The sequence below is a fragment of the Sphaerodactylus townsendi genome, linkage group LG03, assembly GCF_021028975.2.
Source record: "Sphaerodactylus townsendi isolate TG3544 linkage group LG03, MPM_Stown_v2.3, whole genome shotgun sequence".
Classification (NCBI taxonomy): Eukaryota; Metazoa; Chordata; class Lepidosauria; order Squamata; family Sphaerodactylidae; genus Sphaerodactylus; species Sphaerodactylus townsendi.
In genome coordinates, this window is record NC_059427.1 from 73754491 (window position 1) to 73777661 (window position 23171).

Here is a 23171-nt window from a genome sequence, read left to right on the forward strand (position 1 = left end):
TACGGTGACAGCCTTCATTTATTAATTTTGATTAATTTGTAGACATTAATGTCATTGACTTCCAGGACTGGACACCCACAAAAGGGAATTTCCCAACCAGCATAGTGTCACAAGGTTATTTGCAGTGATACATCTTCTTTGCAACAGCAAAGGCACAGTATCTCAAGTAGATCCTTGATCCAGATGCAGTACTTTCCACTGTATACTTCTCCCTCAGTCCAAAGCATATCAAAGAAGCAGTAGGTAACCAGCACAACAGGTTCACATTGGCTAGTACCTGGGAGAGATATTCTCTAAGGTAGGGGTGTCCAACTCTGGCCCTCCAGATATTCATGGACTACGATTCCCCTGCCAATGTGGCCATTAGCTCTAAGGCAACAATATAGGCCTATCTCAGGAACAATAGGTTTTTATCCAAGTCCAGCACAAACATTTGGGTTATTGTCCTAGAAAAGAACACATTAATCCAAGTCAATGCAGTAGCCCCTTCTTTTATGAATCACATGTGCAGGGGGAACCCAACGTGCTCTAGCCTCCCCAACCAGCATGGCCACACTGTGGCTTCATGAAGGCAGTACTTATTAGTGTGGCAGGAAGTGGAACAAGGCTATACAGAGCAGGTTCTATGCCCAGCAACTGGAAACTTTGTTCTGAATTCTTGTCGCCTGTCCCATCTCCTGTATGGAGTAAACCTCTGGGAAGGGAACTTTTGTATGCTGCCTTTTAAATCATGCAAAAGAAATTGCTGGCACTGCTTAGGTTGAGAAACATTTGCAAACTTTAACTTCATGTTCCAATATGATCTTTCATTCTAGGTTGAGTCAGATATAGGCCCAGGATCAAATTAATGCAGGCAATTGTAAGCAATGAGCAAAGAAGAGTTCTTCATGCCTTCATTTTTGTACATTGAAGCTGTTGGTACAAGTTCAGTGGAAGAAGCTGGTTGCTGCACAGGTTGTTTTCTCCCCTGCTAGGGCTGAATGATGGGTCAAGTCATAGATCTGTAGTGTCCAAGGCAGGGTTATCAAAATATAAACTGTTCTGATGGAGGAGCAGCTGTGGTTTGTCCTCTAAATCATGGGTGTGGTGTTCCAGTGCAGCTTTCAAAGGCTCTGCCCAGCCATTTTCTCTTAGTCGAGGATCTGCTCTACCCAACTAGGAAGACAGAGGTAATATTTAGATCATTATGCCTCTATTAACTTTTTTATTTATTAACATGTCAGTATAGCCTTCTGGATGGGCCCTCCAAGAGCCATTATATGGAGGGGGGGGGGGTTCACCGCTGTACCATCTGGTTCTACCTACACACATACCTACAGAATCTGTCTCTCTACATGCAAGATCAGAATGGAGGTCTAGTTTGAGAGTTCAGTTGGTGAGTGGGAGGAGACTAGAGTGATGGTTTAATTTGCATGTCCTGTTCACCATGCCAGTTTTTCATGGAGTTCAAAGACTAAATTTCTCATCCTTCAGGCAGCTAACCATTTTCAGATTAATGTCGGTTTTTCCAAGTTGTTGATAGGAAGAGATCATTGATCCTTGCTACCTTTGCAGAAAGTTAAGGGCAATGCAGGAAACTGTTGCTGAGTAGTGCAGAGACTACATACTGTGGGTGTACATGATAGTTTGTGATGTCTCTTACTGTATTTTCTTTACTTGTAGGGGACTGGGGAGGCCCTGTGGGGTCTGATAACAGATATGCTGCAAGATCAGACACCCTAGTGAGAGCATGGGGGTTATCTGAGATTGTGCACCTAGCCAACTTTCAGTGAAGCATCCATACCTATCTGACTTGGACTTGTATCATGAGAAGTGACACTGAAGGCATGACCTTGGGGGTATCCTTATTAGGACATATTATCAAGTAGCACTCAACAACAGATCAAAGGCACTCTGATTAAAAGAAAGAGGGAAGAGAGGTCCTGACCAATAGTCCCTCTAATCCAGGGGTAGGGAACCTGCGGCTCGAGAGCCGCATGAGGCTCTTCTGCCCTTGCACTGCGGCTCCACGAGCCGAGCCACTGGCCCCATCCTTGCCTGCCCTGCAGGCAGCAGGACGGACGCATCCATGCGCTCCTCAGAATGAGTGGAGTAAAAGGTAAAAAAACCCAATATATACAGTGTTATCTTTATTTTAAATGTCAAAAATTATTTGCGGCTCCAAGTGTTTTCTTTTCCCATGGAAAACGGGTCCAAATGGCTCTTTGAGTGTTACCCCTGCTCTAATCATTCTCCACCACTGCATGGGACTTCCCAGTTGCCTTATCTGCACAACACCAGCAGCCATGTGCAGCCATGTACCCCATGTGGCTTACAGGAAACTTTGGTCCTGACTGTCAGGTACAAAAGGCAGGACAGCAGGCAACATATCCTTTCCCTTTTTGATCTTACTGAGAATCTTAGGGAATGCCGATGTTGTGTTTACAGCTGCCAACATGTGCCAGAGCACATTGTGAACCATTAACTCATTTTATCCATCCAGATGAGGGCTGTGCTTCTTAATTGCTCAGCAGTGCTGTAGCAGAGCCATGATGCAGCTACTGGTCCTGCATTCCTCCATAGGAGTACTCGGATTAAACCCATGGTGGCAAACTTATGGCACTCCAGATGTTCATGGATTACAATTCCCATCATCCCCTGCCAGCATGGCCAACATCTGGAGTGTCATAGGTTCGTCACCACAGGATTAAACCTTACCCCATTCTTGACATTATTCATGGGTGAGTAAGAGCTACACACACACACACACACACACACAGTCTCAGCATACTTATGCATCCTATATCATTCTCATGCACAGTGCATGTGTCCAAGTTATTCCCTTTGATTCTCCAACTCATAATGCAAGTGGACAACTGAATCCATAGGATTCTTGGATTTTCCCTAATGAATTAATTAATGTCAATAGCATGGCTGTCGTCGGTGGCTTCCCACTTGCATCTCTTTCCTAATTCCTCCACTTTCACAGAACAGCAAGGATTTTCACGACCTAAAGAAACCCAAATTCCCATTAAGAAAAGTATACTTTCCCTCTCAGTTTTTAGGCATAGAAATGTCTATTCATGGATTGTAACTCCTGATCAATTACTACTGCTGCTATAATGCTATTATTAAATGGAAGGAATATATGTAGGTCAGAAGAACGGAACGATTCCATGTTTAGGTATACTCACCTTCAAAGGAGTGTCTGAACTGTTCACGGCAGCATCGACTGCATTCTCATCTAGCGAGTTCAGGCTGTAAAAAAGAAAGCAGCTTGAATGATCCTGAAGAGTTTGAAATGCAGATCCCATCAGCTTTGAAATGAGACATTTGGAAGGAAACGAGTTTAGCTTAGTCATAATCATGTAAAGGAACTCAGAAAGGAAGATTTATAGTAATACCTGACAGCATCGTAACTGGTAGTGTCCTCAAAGTCCAGTTGTGTACAGGGGTCCAAAGAGAAACCAAGTACAGGGTTAGCCCTAGGGAGAATGGCCCACAGGTGAGTATCTTAGCCACTACAGATTCAGACCGTATCATGGAATCGAACAGCCAGCACATAAAACTGTAGCATAACATCTGCCAAACAACTACCACTCACAATAGGTGCAACAGGTACAGATGTGATTTATTGCTGAACTCAGGCAACTCAGCACAGCAAGAGCTTTTTGTTGCTGCAGAAGATGTATCAGCTTTAGGCAAAGCAAACAGCAGAACCAACTTTTAATTTTTCCCTGTCTCTTTCTTCAGGAGGGTTAGAAACTACAAGGAAACAAAATTAATAACTCTTCACTAGAGTGGGCTAAATATCTACTAGCCCTTTGGACATCAGATCATGTTCCCCCATCCTGGCATCTCAAATGCCAATCACATCAACCCATCGCCAGATTTGTCTGAAGACACTAGGTATATTTTCATGCCTCACAAATTCAGTTCAGCATCTTGTATTCTGGAGCACAAACCCAATGTCCATGAATAAGGCGGTTACCAGAACCTGCATTTCTTCCAGATTTGGCTTCTCCATAGCTCAGTGCAAGTTGCATCCCTTTAAGACTGAAATTAAGCCCACTCTTCAGTCTGCTAAGCCTTTCTCCCCACCCCCCCTTTTGCCCCCTCATACATACCCTTCTGCGTTGTATTTGTTGGTCCCAGGAATAGCAGGTCCCTGCTGTGCTGCACTCGCTGAGAACTTTGAAGCCACCTTAAGGGCTGTCAGGGCCTTCAGCTTCCTCTCATAACTACAAAAAAAAAGAGGCAAGACAGAGAAGGGTGTGGAGCTGTGCCAGGAAAATGGTGACCTATGAGAATGCCACATAGGAGCCCATGGAATGGAACCCTTAATTGCAGAAAGGTGGCTCCACATAATAGGTGCAGGCACAGTGGTTCCAAAGGTGCAGATTCCAGCTGGGTGGCTCTACTGCTCTGTTACAGCAGAAATACATGTATTGTGGTGTAAGTGTTGGTAGACTCAAGCATTTCAGTGTGCTCTGGCCTATGAAGATTTAGGGCACCATAAATTTGATTAGCCTTGAAAGTGTCACAAGCCTCCTTTTTATTTTTACGGAAGCCATTTGCCACAGTGCAGCAGAACACAAAAGCAAGGGAACTTACAGACAAGCAGAAACCGCATTGGGTCGAGTGCAATAAATTAATTCATGGGAGATGCGAATGACGCAGTAAGTTTGGGCAAATGCTGGGAAGGAACTTTTTCTACCTTTTTCTGATGTTGACCAAAGTTACGATCATGATGAGGAGGATGAGCAACACTGCCCCAGCCAGGCTTGAGATGATAATGAACAGCTCCTTCTCCTTGCTGGGCTCTGTCACATCCACAGGGCCCTGGGATATATACAACTGTCTCAATCTACTGGCTCAGAAAGTACCCATGTCTACATTATGCTACAGATACATACACCACTCTCACCTGTACCACTCCAAGGTTCAACACAAAATTATTTTCTGAGATGTCTTCTAGACACAATGTCCATTTCTTCACAAGCACTGGCTTTATCTGAATGGCCCTCCCTTAATTATTTCTTTTGTTCAGCCTAAAATATACCCACTCCAATGAACTCTTCAGTGTGAGCCTTGCAAACTGATTTCAGAGATTCCCCAAAAGTACTGCTCTGTGCTTAGGAACCTCAGTAGGACTCAGCTGTTTACTTACAATAATTGACAGGCCTAGGCTGAGCAGCTGCCCCAGGGCCTCAGTGTTGGTCTGGATGAGCCTGCAGAGAAGAAAGTTTGGAGGTAATCCAGAAGCGCTTGCCACTAACTCCTTTGGGCCTCTTCCTGCCTTGCCATGCAATCTTCTGCTCAGGTCCTTCTCACAGACTCCCCCACCTTCTTCTGATTACCCTCCCCCAACTACTGCCTCACTGTTCCCTGGACTCACAGAAACATCCTAGACATTGTCTGGGTCCCTCTCTGCCCATCAACCCATAGTTTGCTCTCACTCACGTGATGACAGTTTCATATGTCAGAGCTGTGCCATTGCTGAGGACAAAGTAGGCCTCCATCACCATCTTCCCATTAGCCCTACAAGATGTGAGAGAATGATGTATGAGACAGACATGCTAAGGGCATCAGGATGTGCATCTCCCCAGCCCTTTGAATACTGAGGAGCCATCAACAAGCAATGATTTGACCATCCAGCTAGCGATCATTCTCTGCAGACACAGCCAAGTCCTGATGAATCGGCATTACAGAAAAAGCAATATGATTGTTCTAATGGCTTGTTTTCCATAGTGATAAATGATGTATTTATAAGTTTATCATACCATTTTTACCTATGAGCTGCTTCAAGCAGATCTCTAGAGAGGCGGCATATACATTTTCCAATAAACAAATATTGACCCATGCTTCACAAATGTTAGCCACATTCCAACTCAATGTGGGTACCCTCAGAAAGTTCACATGTCTTGAAATACTGTTTTAACAAACCCTCACCATTCTCACCGCAAGCTATATACAATAATTTTGAATGGTGTCTGTGCCATCATAACGGCTTTAATTTACACATCAGTTTTTCCCTTCATATATTCACACTCTTCAGTTTGTCCTCCCCTAAACTCTGTTCAGGGTAAAGCTCTAAATGCGGCCATGCATGCTGTAGCAGAAATTGCAGTATGCATGACCTCAGTTCAAAAGATGTTATTCAAGCACCACTTTCATCAAAAACATTATGCCCTGCACTGGGAAACGTGGATGTTTGGTAAAATAGCATTTATATTGTCCCAGATGGCTATTAGCAAGACTTGCTTTTTTGAAAAGTTGTGCCCACCATTTTCTTTCCCATGGCAAGAACAGGAAAGAAAATTGCAGGTGAAACTTTGCAGGTGAAACTTTACAAAAAGGTGAATCCTGTTAATAGCTATCTGGGGCAATATAAATGCTATTTTATCAAACTTCCATGTTTCTCAGTTTCTCTTTAAACACATGTTTTTGATGAAAGTGGTGCTTGAATTATATCTTTAAACACTATAAGAGAACCAGAACGAGGGGAACAGCAGGCACTAGGACCCTGCAGAGAATTCGACATAAAGATGATCCAGGAAGATGCAACAAACTGACTCCCACATCTCCTTGGTTCTTTATGTTGAACAGTGTATACCCTGTTTTCTATCACCTCCCTTTGATCTAGTCACCTGTCAGATTTGGAGGCTGATGAGTCCCCTAAAGATTTCATTGTTGCCACATGGATTGTTGACTTGGTGGCCATGGATAGAGCCCTGGAAACAGAATTGAAAAAGGAAATAAGCTATCATAAAACCATGAGATAAATACTCCCACAGCACCCATGACTTACGCTCCCATCTTATTACATTCTTTTGTTATGTCCAGCACATCAAAGAATCAACATTTTTCCTAATCTATCTCCTTAGGTGTTATGGGAAACGATGGGACATCACTATAGCAGAGTTTACAGAAAGCATCCAATCTTCAGCAGCCAGCATTTAAAAACTCATACCATGTTCCAAGGGAGCAAAAAGAGAGAGGAATTAAGAGATTTATAAGGATAGTTATAGGGATCAGGTAGTATGAAAAATGTCAGTTGGAGATACTGGAAAATGAGACATCCAGCATCAGCATTTTCTGGAGGATTGTAAGAACATTTTACATCAAAGTCATCAAACTTGAGGTGGGGGAGAAGACCTGAATTAAACTGTGAAAATATTGCTAGAGTTTGTGTGCATGTTCAGTCCTTTCCCCCTGTGTAATTTTAGATTTAAATTGCCTCTCAAAGCTGCTATTTGCTCCACAAGTGAAAATGTACAGTTTCTCAGCAGCACATCCTGTATCTGAAGCATCCCTGAGAGATGCTTAGCCAGTTGTATTTGAGAACTTCCGCCAAGACAGACCCTATAACTTCCCCTGACAGCACTTTACATTGATGAGTTTTTCTTCGTGAGAACTGACTGAAAAAAAGTCTGTAGCCTATATCAGTCTCCCAGCAGTAAGAAAACCCATAAGCAGAATTGGATTTAGTTTAAATTGAGAAATAATCTACAATTGTGCACTGAAGAAAGCCTAATACTCTGCTCAGAGTAATGTATGCAAAGAAACTCATTTTCATAATATGTCCTGATTGCAGCATGCAAATTTTAATAGAATCCAGAATATTTCATCAACAGACTGCAGTCTGTAAAGTCAGACAGAAGTTATGTCAAGTATTGATATATTCCCTGCCCTACATGACTTCATGCTGGAGCCAAGGCCTCCTTTCACTATGATTCAGTAGCCATTTTGTCTACACATGAAATACACAAAATTATCCACTGGATACCCAAACTAGCTCTTCTGCAGCCTAGTCTCTCCATGACCTTTGCTACTTGCGCTGCCAAAAACCTGTCCCTAGATTCAGCCATTAGATAAGAAAAGAAGGATACCGTACACTTTGATTTTGTCTAAGTTGGCTTGTACTTCCTGCAATGTCTTGTCAAATTGCAGCCCAATTCGGTAGCTCTTGTCTACAGTGAAGATCTGCAGAAAAAGAGACACTGTTCAACAGAAGTTGAATCCCAAACCAAATATTATCAGTATTTTAAAAGAGCCTGAATTCTTTCTCTGAAGAGGTGTTTGGATTTATACCCTACTTTTCTCAACTGTAAGGAGTCTCAACGCAGCTTACAAACTCCTTTCTGTCCTCTCCCCCAACAGACACCTTGTGAGGTAGATGAGGCTGAGAGAGTTCTGATAGAACTGTGAGTAGCCCAAGGTCACCCAACAGGTTTCATGTGGAGAAGTGGGGAGACCTGGTTCGCCAGATTAGGCTCTGCTGTTCACATGGAGGAGTGGGAAATCAAACCCAGTTCTCCAGATTAGAATCTCACCATTCTTAACCACAACACCACAGTTAAAAACGGTCATAAAAACACATAAAATCAGTGCATTACCACAGCAATTTATTGTCAGGTCTATAATGGCCTTTGCAATATTTTTATGACTGCCACAATGAAGACATGTATCTGACAAAAAATAAGTTACTAGGAAGGAAGGAAGGAAGGAAGGAAGGAAGGAAGGAAGGAAGGAAGGAAGGAAGGAAGGAAGGAAGGAAGGAAGGAAGGAAGGAAGGAAGGAAGGAAGGAAGGAAGGAAGGAAGGGAGCGAGGGAGCGAGGGAGCGAGGGAGCGAGGGAGCGAGGGAGCGAGGGAGCGAGGGAGCGAGGGAGGAACTAGTACCAATGAAATAGATCACTATAATGTTGCAACACTATAGCAATTTACCAGTTGGTTGGTTTGTTAAAAAACTTGATAAGCCCTCCATTGTATATATGTATGCTGTGGAGGCTGAGCAAAAATGGAGCCAATATAGGCAGGACCTGCAAAAGTGCACACTTTCCCATACAAATGGTGTCCAAAAGTTAGCTTTCAAAAAATAAAAAAAATAACAGATTGCAGCAAGGATTGGGGAAGATTGCAGCAAAATGAGGGTGGGGAGGTCAGATAAAGAAGCCTCCCCCCAAAAAAACAACATTCCTGTAAAAAAACCAAGATACAGTAAAGTGTGGAAATAGCTGAAGAAAGATCAGAGTTCTCAACAGTAAGTCACATGTGGTTTGTGTGCTGGGAGGAAGCTGGTTAAACAGGAAAGCCATCTTACATCCAGTGATGCTGAAGAGCTCAGTGGAGGTATCCCATCATCTTTGGCTTCTACCGTCAGCTGGTACTGACCTTTCAATGAACTGTCAAGGTTGCTCGCAACTCTATGAGAACAACAGGGGCGTTAGCAAGACGATTCATGAAGACTGTGGATCCCCCAGCTGATGTACTGATCTGCCTTCATCCCCTTCTTGCAGAGCACTTACATAACTGGTTATTATTACCTTGTTCCAAGGTGGTTCACAAGGGGGCTAAATAAATAACTTCTGACTTGAAATCTCTACAGAAGTGCCAGATTCCCAATGGGATCTTTGTTAACTAAGGAGCCAGGGGTCCTATAAGGTCCAGGACTAGTAGTTTTATTGAACACTCCAGCCAGAAAAGTAGTTTTATTGAACACTCCAGCCAGAAAAGTGAGGCAGTCTGTAGCACTAAACTTTCTACTATTGTCTATGCTGTCTTTCAAAAAAGGATGCTGTGAGCACAACACCATTGGTCACATTCAGGTATTATTAGGCTTGCCTTCAAGACAAAATGATTGGCAAATACTTCAGGTTCCCACTGCTTCTGTTCTTCTTGACCACCTTTCCCAGCACCTTCCAACACTTTCCCTTCCAGAACTGCCCAATTAATGACTGCCAATGCAAAAGAAATCACTTACTGAATGCTCCCGATGTAGATATTATTCTCTGCCATTGTTGTCACCTTGAAAATATTTTCAAGAATTTGGTTTGATCCACTGCCTGAGATGAAAACTACACTGGAGATGGCAAATGTGATCATTCTGTTCACCCCTGAATCATCATCTGTAGCCTAGGAATGGGAGGAAAATTGTGAAATAGCTTCCGAGCACCAGGGGACAATTCTTACTACTGATAGGTAAATTGACACACATACACACACGTAGCAAAACATGCCAGACTCTCTTACCGAAACTACAGCCACTTGCAGGTCCACTACAGAGAGCTCTGGAATGACCACTGAAACAAAACATCAGGCAGATAAGATAATGTATGTGTAAGAGCATGGCATGCTGGGAACTACCTCCTGTGCCCTTCCTCCGGCTGCATGTTAGGCGAAGGTACTGACCATGGGGTGATGTCGCATCACATTTACTAGGCAGACTGTGTTTATGGGGTGGTTTGCCATTGCCTTCCCCCGTTGTCCACCCTTTACCCCCGGAAAGCTGGGTACTCTTTTTACTAGTCTTGGAAGGAAGAAAGGCTGAGTCAACCTTGAGCCAGCTACCTGAAACCAATTCCTGTCAGGATGGAACTCAGGTCATGAGCCAAGCTTGGGCTCCAGCATACCACCCTGTGCCCATGGAGCTCGACAAGGAGCCAGTTGGTGTGTGTTCCTGGCTCTTCAGGGTTTGTTTGTTTTTTGCCCTGGCTAGTAAGTGTGAGGTGTAAAACAGGCTGACTACTCCTTGTCTAACTGCTTGGTTGGGAAGAGAGGGAGATCAACTATTTAACTAAAGTAAAAACAATCTAGGGTAGCAGGAGGAACATTCTGAGAACAGCAATCAGTTATGATTCATTACAGATTCACACTGGAGAAATGGCCGATTGTCAGCACCAAAGAGCCAGTCCCTTGGCCTTGGGCCAGAAAAGAACTCCTGTCAATGCTGGGCAAAGCTAAAGCCTTGGGAAAGCCTGTTTTTGTCTTCTACTCTTCCACCTGTCCATTAGGGGGCAGTGATTGCTTATTTTGATCACAAGACATATTTCTCTCACCAAAAGTCTTGTTGATAGAAGCAAACATTGGAGCGTTGTCATTCACATCACCGATTATGATCCTTAAGGTCTCTGTTTAAAAGAAAGTATTGAAATATTATCGCTCTGTATGCTTTCCATATGCCCACGCAGGTAGAACACACAGCCCAACCCGATGTTCAATAGAAAGAGTATATCATATCCTTTGCCGATGCTTTTCCCCAGTCTTCCAGTTGACAACACAAACACACAATTTCCTAAAATAGCTTTCTGCATCCCTGTGCTGTTGTTTCATTGTCTGAAGTGCTGTGATTGTCTTCCTGTAAAAGACTTCCAGTTGAAACAATGCTTAACCGGATTATCTGTGCTTTCTTTCCACAGCCATTATTCTAAAGGCTAAAACCAGATGTCATGATGGCAAACTCATGTGTTGCTGAATTCTAATAAACCAGGAGGTTGGGGAATGCAATCCATCCTTGCTGCCCAACCAAGCTGCATTTTTATATCCTCTGCAATTCTCCTCCCTGATCTCCCTCTGCCCCATGTCCAGCCCCTGGCCAAACTGCCCCACCCGACCCCACTGTATCCCCTGCCAAACTCCCCCTTCTTGCATGCTATACACCCCTACAAAAAATCAACAAACCTTTCCTCTGTCCAAGTGGTGCTGCACTGAGGCTGGCAACACAATGGGGATGGAGACAAGGTCAACGACGGAGTGCGCCCTCCCTGACCTTGTCCCTGCCCCCAGTGTGTTGTTGGCCTCAGTGCAGCACCACTTGGACAGAGGAAAGGTTTGTTGATTTTTTTGAAAGGGGCATGGTGGGGGGGGGGGTTTGGGGGTGCAGCAGGGTGCCCAGGGCAAAGCCCCTGCAGCTGTTTTGTAGCAGTATTCCATTGTACAAATAAGCCCTTTTAAAATCTGCTCCAAGATTTTCCCTGGGTCAGAGGTAAAACTGACTGGTGTATAGTTCCCTGGATCATCCTTCTTCTCCTTTATACAAGTTTGGATGATGTTGCTTAAGCATTCTTGGGTTGACACAATGCAGCTATCCAAAGCATCCAAATATTTCTGAATGACCTCTTTACTTATATTTACCTGCAAATCTCAATGCTGCACATCACTGTCCCTACGTGGGATTTTACTCTCCTTCTTTCAATTTGAACCAAAATCTAATCAACTGCTGGATGCTGGATGGCTTTGACTCATCAAGCCATAGTCCACTGCATTGTCCTCACCTGGAGGACAAGAACTTCCTTTGTTTAAGAAGATTAACTCTCTTAGCATCACTGGAGAGCCAAATGTTTCCATAACTAGACTGCCCTGTGTGTCTGGATTATCTTTTGGCCTGGTAGTACTGAGTGCCAGCTGTTCTACCACTCTTCTTGAAATTCAGCACAGGCATTGAACTTTGCCTGTCTGAACCTATTCCTCTACAAGCCAGGTAGCTATCACCCTTCCCACAACAACCTGCTCTTTTCCAAATCTATCCCCTCACCTCTTTCTAAATCCTAGGAACCTCTTGAACATTCTCTGTTTGTGTGTATTTTACCATTTGTGCATGTGTAAGTTTATTATATTATTTTCTCAATAAAATTTTTTAAACTTTACTTTTTGGACTCCTGTGCTTTTCTGACAGAGAAAGACCTCCAGAAACTCAAGTGGCAAAGACTCTAGTTACCCCCTCTCGTGATTGCATGAAATTTGAAACAGAAGAACAAATGAAAGATATGATACAATGGGTCAGTAACTTCAAATACAACATCCAAATGGATCAATGAGAAAATATATGGTTAAAGAGCCTTAAATTTACATTAATCTTCTCTGCCTTTGCTTTATCCTCTATCAAGTTTTCTCCATTTTCACCCAGAACCTATGACCTCTTTCACCTTCCATTTCTAGGTAGCATGGCTTTCTAAAGTAGCTCCTGAAAGGATACAAGGTATGTTCTAGCAATAGAGGGAAGACAGAGCAGATGAAGAAGAAAGGTTTCAAAAGCTTAAGGTCAGGAGGAGATCTACACCGAAGTGTTGCCCATTCAGAATGCTTACCATTTCTACTGTAGGGGTCTCCCACATCAGTGAACTCATCCTTGACACGCAGTTTCAGTTCTGCTAGGTCACAGACCTCATAGTCTATCTCCAAAGAGTTCACAACAAGAGAACCATTGGGTTCTAAGAGGAACCAGTTAATGCATACATTGCCCACATTGACTGAACCATGAAAACATGTGACAGCTAACTCCTGGAATAACAGTGAATGGTTAGTATCTATGTCTGTGGCCTGCAGTGTGGCAACCCACTCATGTAGAGGGAGGTTCTCCAACACTCTGATATCATTTGGTGGGGATGGCACAATGGCTGGGGACTCATCATTGACATCGAGCACATGAACCTGCACCAGGGCAGTGGCAATGTCCACGGTCCCTCCAAAGTCTGAATTCTCAGCCTCCACAGTCAGATTGAAGAGGTTCTGCTGCCGGTCATAGTCAAGAGCAATGTCTGGATCTAACCGCAAGTTCCCCTGGTACCAGCCATCCCTCAGTTTAGCAGAGTGTATCAGGAAGTTGTTTGAGCCTGCACTGCTTTCAATATGGAACGAGATGCGGAAGTTGATTTCTGTCTGGTCAGCATCTGTGGCTTCCACGTTACCCACAGAGATTCCTAGAGATAGAAGGTTAGTTAGAACAACTGTCAAAGTATTTCCTTACGGGTCTTAATGAGACAATCCTATCCCTATGCTTCCATTCATTCAAAACATAGTTTAGAAAAGCAGTCAGTCACATGTTTCCTGATTTCTTCCTTACCACGTTTTCTCTTCCTGTAAGTCTCATTCTACTCTCAGTTTTGTGCTCAAGTTTGGCTTCCTATTTGTTATTTGTGTAATTCAAGGTGTTAGCCACAACCTAATAAGTTGCATTACAGACTATTTTAAATTAAAAGGCAGGATATAAATATTTCAATTAAATTATTATTAAACCATAAATAGTTCTCTCTGGATGACTCTTCTTGCTCCTTAAGATCTAAAGCAGAAGTTCTATTCTAGATGCCATGTATCAGATAGTTAAATTTAATGAGAACACAGAAAAGGTTCTTAGTCATGGTGATACCTCCATTAGAAAACTCTGTCCTCAAGGGGGGGCTGATTACTTTTAAGAAAGACTTCAAAACATTGCTTTTCCAGAATGTTTTCAATCAGATTATCTGGGTTACATGATATGCTTGGTTCTTAGGTCTATTGGATGGGATTTTAAAAAAAAAAATTCAGGAGAATTTTAATTTTGTAAACCAAGTGAGTATGTGCAAAAAGCAGGATGCCAATGTTGAAGAAAAAACAACAAACAACAGCAACAAACACAATGCCCCCCACCAGCTATATCCTGGATTCCCTCCCACCCCAGAATATAGGTCAGTGATATAGCATACCTTGCAAGCCCTCTTGAACAGAGAACACATAAAGTGAACTGTTGAATCTGGGTACGTTGTCATTTTTGTCCTAAAAAGAATAGAACAGGGTATGGGGCTGGTAACAGGAATATCATGTACAGTTCCATGCCTTTCATGATTAAGGCAACATGGGACTTTTCATGCAGCAACGGCAGAACTACAGGCATTTTTGGTGGGGTTACATTCTATGGTTAGGCACAGGCAGCAATGGTACAGATGTTAATTTAATTAATAGCATGGCTACCTGACTGCCTCATAAAGACAGTGAGTGTCCATCTTCAGGTCTGAGTGTGTTGCGCGCGCGCACACACACACACACACATTCAGACACTGGCTGAAAACAGGATCACTGTATTTGAGCATGACTTGCTATTTCTGTGCACTAGTCTCAGCACCATTTCTAAGTAGAAAAGACAGGGACAGAATTCAACAAGATCTGAACACACTGAAAAAAGTGGGCTGGTGTGAACAAGATGTAATTTAACAAGGGCCCAGTTCTATATCTGGGTAACAAAAATGAGGAACAAGTATACTGGATGAGAGATACACTTCTGGATAGCTCGACCTTTGGTACAGGTCAATTAAATATTAGTAGCCAGAGTAATGCAGTGACCAAAAAAAGGCTAATCCGATCTTGGAGAGTATCAACGGAGGCATAAAATCCAAATTGCCAGATGCCATGGTCCTGCTGTACACTGCACTGGTCAGGCTGCAACTGAAGTACTGTGTGCAATTCTGGAGGCCTCACTTCAAAAACAATGTGGACAGTACGGAGTGGATGCAGAGGAGAGTGATGAGGATGATCGGAGGCCTGGAGACCAAGCTGAGGAACTTGGGAATATTTAGTCTGGAGAAGAGGAGGTTGAAGGAGGACATAATTGCTCTCTTTGAGAATTTGAAGGGCTGTCACTTAGTGGGGGGCAGGGAGCTGTTCCTGTTGGCAGAGGATAGGATTTGAAATAATGAATTTAAATTTCAAGTGAAAAGTGTAAGCTGGATATTAGAAAAAAAATGTTGTCACAGTAAGAGTTTTTCAGCAGTGGAAATTAGCTGGCTAGGGAGGTGTTGAGTTCCCCCACACTGGCAGTCTTTAAGCAGCAGTTGGGCAAATACTTGTCACAGATGCTTTGAGCTGATCCTGCACTGAGCAGGGGGCTGGACTAGAAATGCTGTATGCTCCCTTCCAACTCTATGATGCTAAGTATTCTTTTCCCATTCAGACTTCTAGCAGGGAACATAATTACCTCCACATTGATGTTGACATTGACTGTAGTGTTCAACTGCGGGATACCCAAGTCATGCACAAGCACTGTTACCACCACCTTGCCTTCAAGCTCCTTGGGGATTGCCTCACGGTCCAGGGGCCCTCTGCTCCGCAACACCCCTGTGTTGTCAATTGTGAAATTGCTGCTGAAGTTACCAGGCACAATCTCAAAGCACAAGCAGCTATTGTTGGTCTCTGGATCATCATTGTCAGTGGCCTGGGAATCAATACTGAAGTTGTTAGCAAAATAAAGTGAGAAGAAGGAACACAGTTTTCACTTCAACCGGTCTCTAGCTATTGGGGTTTAAGCTGAGATCAGGATATGCAACCCCCTACCCACATTTGCCTGGTATGGTGGACCTGCTCTGCAGCAGCCACAAGAACTCTTAAAGCTGTCACACCAAAAAGACATGCTCCATCTTTCACAAATATACACACTTCCATACAATGCCTCTTCCCTTCACAGAGATCTATACATTCACTCAGTCTCTGAGGGCCATAAATTATTTTTTTGCAAGAGATGTTTCTATTCCTCCCCAAGAGGCAAAAGCAGCATAAGAAGCAAGGAAACCGATGCCTCAGTTTTTCCCTTGAAGTCACTTATCTGGGAATACAATTCAACAGCAGCTGAAATGAGCTCCAGTGAATTCCATAAGTATGGCAGAGCTAACACAAGAGGTCCTATGTGGAGCTTCTCAGCAGCTTCAGTTCCTGTGGCATAAAGGACCCCTCACCAGAATCTTCCTTTCTTAGAAAGCCGTGCTCAAGTACCCAACAGATTCTATTTCTATATGACGCAGCTTACTGGAGAGAAAAGTTGGGGCTAGATAAAAAATATCGAGGCTCTTATAGGGGGTGGGGTGGAAATGCTAAGACGTCTTGGCAGTTCTTAGGAGAGTGTCACATATCAGTCATTCCCCTCTCACCCTTCCTCCAAAAAGCTCAGTGTGATGTACATGGTTCTCTCATTTTTCACTTTACCTTCATAACATCTCTATGAGTTAGATTAGGTTGAAAGAGCATAGCAGGTCCCAGGAAAATGGCCTAGACAGCGGAGGGGAGGGATTTAAACTTTGGTGAACTAAACTACCGTGTTTCCCCGAAAATAAGACAGTGTCTCATATTAATTTTTGCTCCCAAAGATGCACTATGTCTTATTTTCAGGAGATGTCTTATTTTTCTGTGTTCTGTTCGTCGGGCATGCTTCCAAACAAAAACTTTGCTACGTCTTACTTTTGGGGGATGCCTTATATTTCACACTTCAGCAAAAACTCTACTACGTCTTATTTTCCGGGAATGTCTTATATTCGGGAAAACAGGATAGCTAGTAGCAACGATTACAGCTGCAGATAGGAAACTGAGTGGAGGATTCACTGAGCAAAACCAGTCTTGGATGTGAGGACAGTATGTTCTTCACACAATGCATTCACATACCTCTGTGACAAACAATCAGCCCAGTCTTCATGTTCCTTGAAAATCAACAATCACAAACTGCAGTGTAAAACTCTATTATAAACCTAGACCCTATTAACAGAAATGGTATTTTACATTCTTAATGTGAGGAATCTTGCTTATAATTGGGGGGTGGGGGGGTGTCCTTCATTAAACAGAGTAGGGTATGGAAGTCCTTCCCAATGTGGGCAGAATTTCATAGAGGCTATAGGGCCATGATGGTGAACTTATGGCATGGGTGCCCAAGGTGGCACTCAAAGCCATCTCTGTGGGCACGCATGCTGTCATCTCCCCCTTCCCCCCTCGCCCAGCCAGAGGCGGCTGCCAGCAAATGCGTTGGGAGTCACACTACACAGGCTGGCCATGCACAAGGCGCTCTGCCAGTTGGGGCTGAGCTTCAGGGAGGTCCTCTTGAGTCGACCTGATTTGCTGTAAGTATTATCTACCACCCCGCAAGTACCCCCCCACACACACACACACACAAAGCTTGGGAGACTGGAGGCTGGCACACTTTTCTTGGCGTGTAACTTTTGGGACCAAACTAAAACTTTGGGGGTAGGATTAAAAAGCAGCAGTCTGGGTGAGGGGCTTCCATTGGGAGGAGTGCATCTGCCAAGAACACGGCAGGCACAGTGGTGGGATTCAGGCGCTCGCTCCGATTGGAGTGAACTGTTTGTTAAGGGCCCCCCTCCCCTGGAAGAGACAGTGATGGGGCACTAATCTCCCAGGCAGATTAGTGCCTGGGAGCCCAGGGTGGGGAGGACAGATCTTGCAAGGTCCCTAGCCCTAGGCTTGCGATGCCAATTCCATTCCCACAGGATCAAAGCAAAAGTATAAAAGACAAAAGGCATTTCATACCAATAAAGAATTGAGCTAAACCAGGCCCCGACCAACTGGCAGGAAAGGGAGAGGAGCATCCCTTACCACCCGGAGCATCCCTTCCCCACCCCCACCCCTTGTCAGAATTAGGGCCATTCTGACAGAGGCAAATGTGGGACAGAGAGGTCCATTTCAAAATATTCTCCATGCTTTTATTTTTCTGTTCCTGTTGCATTTTTGTGGAAAGTCAAGTGCTGTGATCACAAGTGAAGGAAAAACCGCAGATCAGATGGCTGCTCCACAGATTTAGCTTTCCTGAAGTTATTCCACCCCTCGCATAGCATTCTTGCTTAGGATTGCCTTCCTTGACTGCCTTTTTACTTCTATTTTGTGGTGCTGGGGTTATTGGGTTTCAGAAAGGGAAAGTTTTACTTCCCTCTCCCCCCGCACCCCTCCCACTTCCCCCACCAGGCCCCCAGTGTGATAACAGTGTAATTATTTCAGGGAGATTATTAGCATTAAACCTAAGACCTAGTTTTGGGGAAGCAGTGTTAAGTGCTGTTAAACCCCACTAATTTTCATGGGAAGAACTAAAGCGCAATCCCTTACCTGGGAGTAAGCTCAGTTGCTGGCAATGGGGCTTGCTTCTGAGTAAACCCTGTTAGGGTCGTGATTCACCCATTCAAAGCGTTGAATGGTTGCTTCAAAGTAAAGCCACTGACTACTACCAAGCTTACTCCTGAGTAACGCGCACTTTGGAGCCAACCATTTTTTCTAAACTAAATCCTCAGTTTTCAGGTTAAATTGCCGTGTTGGCACTTTGCGATAAATAAGTGAGTTTTGGGTTGCAGTTTGGGCACTCGGTCTCAAAAAGGTTCACCCTCACTGCTATAGGGCCATTCAGGGGTATGGCCGTGGTAATGTACTAGAAGAGAAAACGTTTTTGGATTTATACCCTGCTTTTCTCAACTGTAAATAGTCTTAAAGCGGCTTACAAATTCCTTTCCTTCCCCACAGCATACAGTAAGTGGGGCTGAGAGAGTTCTGAGAGAACTGTGCCTGGCCCAGGGTCACAGCAGGCTTCACGTGGAAGACCAGGGAAAACAAATCTGGTTCAGCAGATTAGAGCTTACTGCTCATGTGGAGGAGTGGGGAATCAAACCCAGGTCACCAGATTAGAGTCCCCAGCTCTTAACCACTACACCAGCCTGACTCTCTAAGCCTTTTCATGAGTCTCTCTGCCTGCACAGAAGCCACTTGTCAGACCCTAGATCCTCTTCCCAGTTCACACTTATTTAATTTAAAACATGAACAAAGGAGACATGGGAGTTGTGACTCTTAAGTCGTACTCCTGCCCTAGACAGGATATTCTACCCTTGTGCAGCAATCCTACTAATCTGTGGAATGCCCACTAACATATGATTAATAGTTAATTCACCACAACCAGAGAAGCATCACAACCTTAATCAAATATTGCAGATGGGCCCAACTACTTAGGTGGGTTGGGAATGAAGTTGACAGACAATTCTTGGTGGAAAGGACTCCCTGACAACCCAACGATAAGCATTGAGGTACAAGTGCTATGGTTAATTACTTGTCTTATCAATAAACTGTACTCTAGCTACAGAACAGAATGGCTGAGTGTACAGGCACAAGAAAGAAAGCTAGTGTTTTAGCCTTACCTGGATCTGAACATCAACTATGTCTTGACCTTCAGTGATGAAAACATTGTAAGAGCCTGTTGCAATGGGAGGGTTGTTGTTTATGTCATCAACTGAGATCACCAGTTGTGTAGTACCAGACAAGCCATCCCCATCCACTGCCTGTAACGTGGCATAATAAACAGGTCTAATTCCCCAATCCAGCTTACTGCCATTTGCCACCAGCACTGTACCACTTGTTGCATTCACTATAAAAGTGGACCGTCTGCATGAAAAAAAGAAAGAAAATCCTTTAGGCCTGATATATCACAATTCCCTCCAAACAAAAGAGGGTCTAGGAGCAGCAGTGGCATAGTGGTTAAGAGCAAGTGCACTCTAATCTGGAGAATAGTGTTTGGTTCCCCGCTCTGCCACTTGAGCTTATCTGGGGAATTAGATTAGTTTGTGCACTCCAACACATGCCAGCTGGGTGACTTTGGGCGAGTCACAGCTTTTTGGAGCTCTCTCAGCCCCACCCACCTCACAGGGGTGTTGTTGGGGGGGGGGAAGGGAAAGGAAGATTATAAACCCTTTTGAGTCTCCTTACAGGAGAGAAAGGGGGGTATAAATCCAAACTCTTCTTCTTCTCTACTCCACAACCTATCTCCCTCCTGTCCATAGTTTTGGTTATCATGGGTACATACATGCTGTCAGGCAGCAGATGGTAGGTGAGTTCTCCATAAATTCCACTGTCTGGGTCAGTGGCCTGCAAAAAATAGAAAGCATCAACATATGATGTTTATTATTTACACACTTCAACATTAATCCCCAGAGATGGTTACTGGGAGGACAGCTGGTTTTTAAGTTAGGGGTTTGAATGAGGTCAATGGATCTGATCATAAAGCCCCTGTCCAGAGACCACAGTTTTCTTGATCCTTGTCCTTCCCAGTGAGGGGCCCAAGTCAGCAAGGTCACCCTCTTACTTTGATGTCAGAAGAGACGATGGTGCCAGGAGGGCTCTCCTCCTGAACATACAGCTTGTACTCGCTCTGATTGAACTCAGGTCTGTGGTCATTGATGTCAAGAAGACGGATGGTAATCCTGGCAAAGGAGCAGCAATCGCTTGTCTTCCTGGTGTCATTTGCTACAATCTGCCAAGATTAGAAGCAACCCCATCAACTTCGCTCCAAACCCCTGTCCTTGGTCACATCCACATCTGAGCAAAAACCTCTGCAGAAAGAAGCTTACTAATTGGGTACTGGGACAGGACCAGTTAGATCCTTGTCTCATCATCAACCAGTTAGATCCTTGTCTCCGAAGCTGCCAGAGCTTCTTCTCTGGAGTGGCAGAGCACACTGCAACTTCCTCTACTTGGCAGATAGTACTTCTCACATCTGGTAAGAGTACCGTGGGGATGGAGATGCTTTAATTCCACAAGATGGTGTTTCTGGTGACCATGTCATTTGATAGCATTAATTTTGAGCATCTTCTTATTAGGATAAAACATTAAAGGTAAAGGTAGTCCCTGATGCAAGCACTGGGTCATGTATGTCTTCTATAGATCTTCATCTCCTGCAATGTGTCTGCCTAGATTGATTTCAGCAGGTAACAGAAAAGATGGTGTAGCTTCATTTGGCAGCTAAGTCTAGATCCCGACTCATGGGTGTAAGGCAGTGGTGGCGAACCTATGGCACTCCAGATGTTCATGGACTACAATTCCAATCAGCCCCTGCCAGCATGGCCAATTGGTCATGTGGGGGGTGGGGGGGGGGGGGGGTGGTGGGGTGTGGGGGGGGGGGTGGGGGGGGGGGGGGGTGGGGGGGGGGGGGGGTGGGGGGGGGGGGGGGTGGGGGGGGGGGGGGGTGGGGGGGGGGGGGGGTGGGGGGGGGGGGGGGTGGGGGGGGGGGGGGGTGGGGGGGGGGGGGGGTGGGGGGGGGGGGGGGTGGGGGGGGGGGGGGGTGGGGGGGGGGGGGGGTGGGGGGGGGGGGGGGTGGGGGGGGGGGGGGGTGGGGGGGGGGGGGGGTGGGGGGGGGGGGGGGTGGGGGGGGGGGGGGGTGGGGGGGGGGGGGGGTGGGGGGGGGGGGGGGTGGGGGGGGGGGGGGGTGGGGGGGGGGGGGGGTGGGGGGGGGGGGGGGTGGGGGGGGGGGGGGGTGGGGGGGGGGGGGGGTGGGGGGGGGGGGGGGTGGGGGGGGGGGGGGGTGGGGGGGGGGGGGGGTGGGGGGGGGGGGGGGTGGGGGGGGGGGGGGGTGGGGGGGGGGGGGGGTGGGGGGGGGGGGGGGTGGGGGGGGGGGGGGGTGGGGGGGGGGGGGGGTGGGGGGGGGGGGGGGTGGGGGGGGGGGGGGGTGGGGGGGGGGGGGGGTGGGGGGGGGGGGGGGTGGGGGGGGGGGGGGGTGGGGGGGGGGGGGGGTGGGGGGGGGGGGGGGTGGGGGGGGGGGGGGGTGGGGGGGGGGGGGGGTGGGGGGGGGGGGGGGTGGGGGGGGGGGGGGGTGGGGGGGGGGGGGGGTGGGGGGGGGGGGGGGTGGGGGGGGGGGGGGGTGGGGGGGGGGGGGGGTGGGGGGGGGGGGGGGTGGGGGGGGGGGGGGGTGGGGGGGGGGGGGGGTGGGGGGGGGGGGGGGTGGGGGGGGGGGGGGGTGGGGGGGGGGGGGGGTGGGGGGGGGGGGGGGTGGGGGGGGGGGGGGGTGGGGGGGGGGGGGGGTGGGGGGGGGGGGGGGTGGGGGGGGGGGGGGGTGGGGGGGGGGGGGGGTGGGGGGGGGGGGGGGTGGGGGGGGGGGGGGGTGGGGGGGGGGGGGGGTGGGGGGGGGGGGGGGTGGGGGGGGGGGGGGGTGGGGGGGGGGGGGGGTGGGGGGGGGGGGGGGTGGGGGGGGGGGGGGGTGGGGGGGGGGGGGGGTGGGGGGGGGGGGGGGTGGGGGGGGGGGGGGGTGGGGGGGGGGGGGGGTGGGGGGGGGGGGGGGTGGGGGGGGGGGGGGGTGGGGGGGGGGGGGGGTGGGGGGGGGGGGGGGTGGGGGGGGGGGGGGGTGGGGGGGGGGGGGGGTGGGGGGGGGGGGGGGTGGGGGGGGGGGGGGGTGGGGGGGGGGGGGGGTGGGGGGGGGGGGGGGTGGGGGGGGGGGGGGGTGGGGGGGGGGGGGGGTGGGGGGGGGGGGGGGTGGGGGGGGGGGGGGGTGGGGGGGGGGGGGGGTGGGGGGGGGGGGGGGTGGGGGGGGGGGGGGGTGGGGGGGGGGGGGGGTGGGGGGGGGGGGGGGTGGGGGGGGGGGGGGGTGGGGGGGGGGGGGGGTGGGGGGGGGGGGGGGTGGGGGGGGGGGGGGGTGGGGGGGGGGGGGGGTGGGGGGGGGGGGGGGTGGGGGGGGGGGGGGGTGGGGGGGGGGGGGGGTGGGGGGGGGGGGGGGTGGGGGGGGGGGGGGGTGGGGGGGGGGGGGGGTGGGGGGGGGGGGGGGTGGGGGGGGGGGGGGGTGGGGGGGGGGGGGGGTGGGGGGGGGGGGGGGTGGGGGGGGGGGGGGGTGGGGGGGGGGGGGGGTGGGGGGGGGGGGGGGTGGGGGGGGGGGGGGGTGGGGGGGGGGGGGGGTGGGGGGGGGGGGGGGTGGGGGGGGGGGGGGGTGGGGGGGGGGGGGGGTGGGGGGGGGGGGGGGTGGGGGGGGGGGGGGGTGGGGGGGGGGGGGGGTGGGGGGGGGGGGGGGTGGGGGGGGGGGGGGGTGGGGGGGGGGGGGGGTGGGGGGGGGGGGGGGTGGGGGGGGGGGGGGGTGGGGGGGGGGGGGGGTGGG

General features: G+C 48.3%; 1 protein-coding gene across 1 annotated transcript in view; it reads right to left on the reverse strand.

Moving 5' to 3' along the window:
* The window catches only part of CDHR2 (cadherin related family member 2), a 34860-nt gene continuing 11689 nt past the window's right edge, over positions 1–23171 (reverse strand). The window contains exons 13-31 of the mRNA XM_048487632.1: positions 20400–20567; positions 20121–20182; positions 19459–19702; positions 15486–15722; positions 14221–14290; positions 12847–13458; positions 10819–10890; positions 10013–10062; positions 9744–9895; positions 9084–9186; positions 7877–7965; positions 6630–6713; positions 5443–5520; positions 5150–5210; positions 4697–4821; positions 4107–4220; positions 3384–3464; positions 3174–3237; positions 1–1155 (exon numbers count right to left, since the gene is read on the reverse strand). Coding sequence (XP_048343589.1) covers positions 994–1155; positions 3174–3237; positions 3384–3464; positions 4107–4220; positions 4697–4821; positions 5150–5210; positions 5443–5520; positions 6630–6713; positions 7877–7965; positions 9084–9186; positions 9744–9895; positions 10013–10062; positions 10819–10890; positions 12847–13458; positions 14221–14290; positions 15486–15722; positions 19459–19702; positions 20121–20182; positions 20400–20567 — 2628 coding nt within the window. The 3' untranslated portion in view covers positions 1–993. The remainder of the gene's footprint in view (positions 1156–3173; positions 3238–3383; positions 3465–4106; positions 4221–4696; positions 4822–5149; positions 5211–5442; positions 5521–6629; positions 6714–7876; positions 7966–9083; positions 9187–9743; positions 9896–10012; positions 10063–10818; positions 10891–12846; positions 13459–14220; positions 14291–15485; positions 15723–19458; positions 19703–20120; positions 20183–20399; positions 20568–23171) is intronic.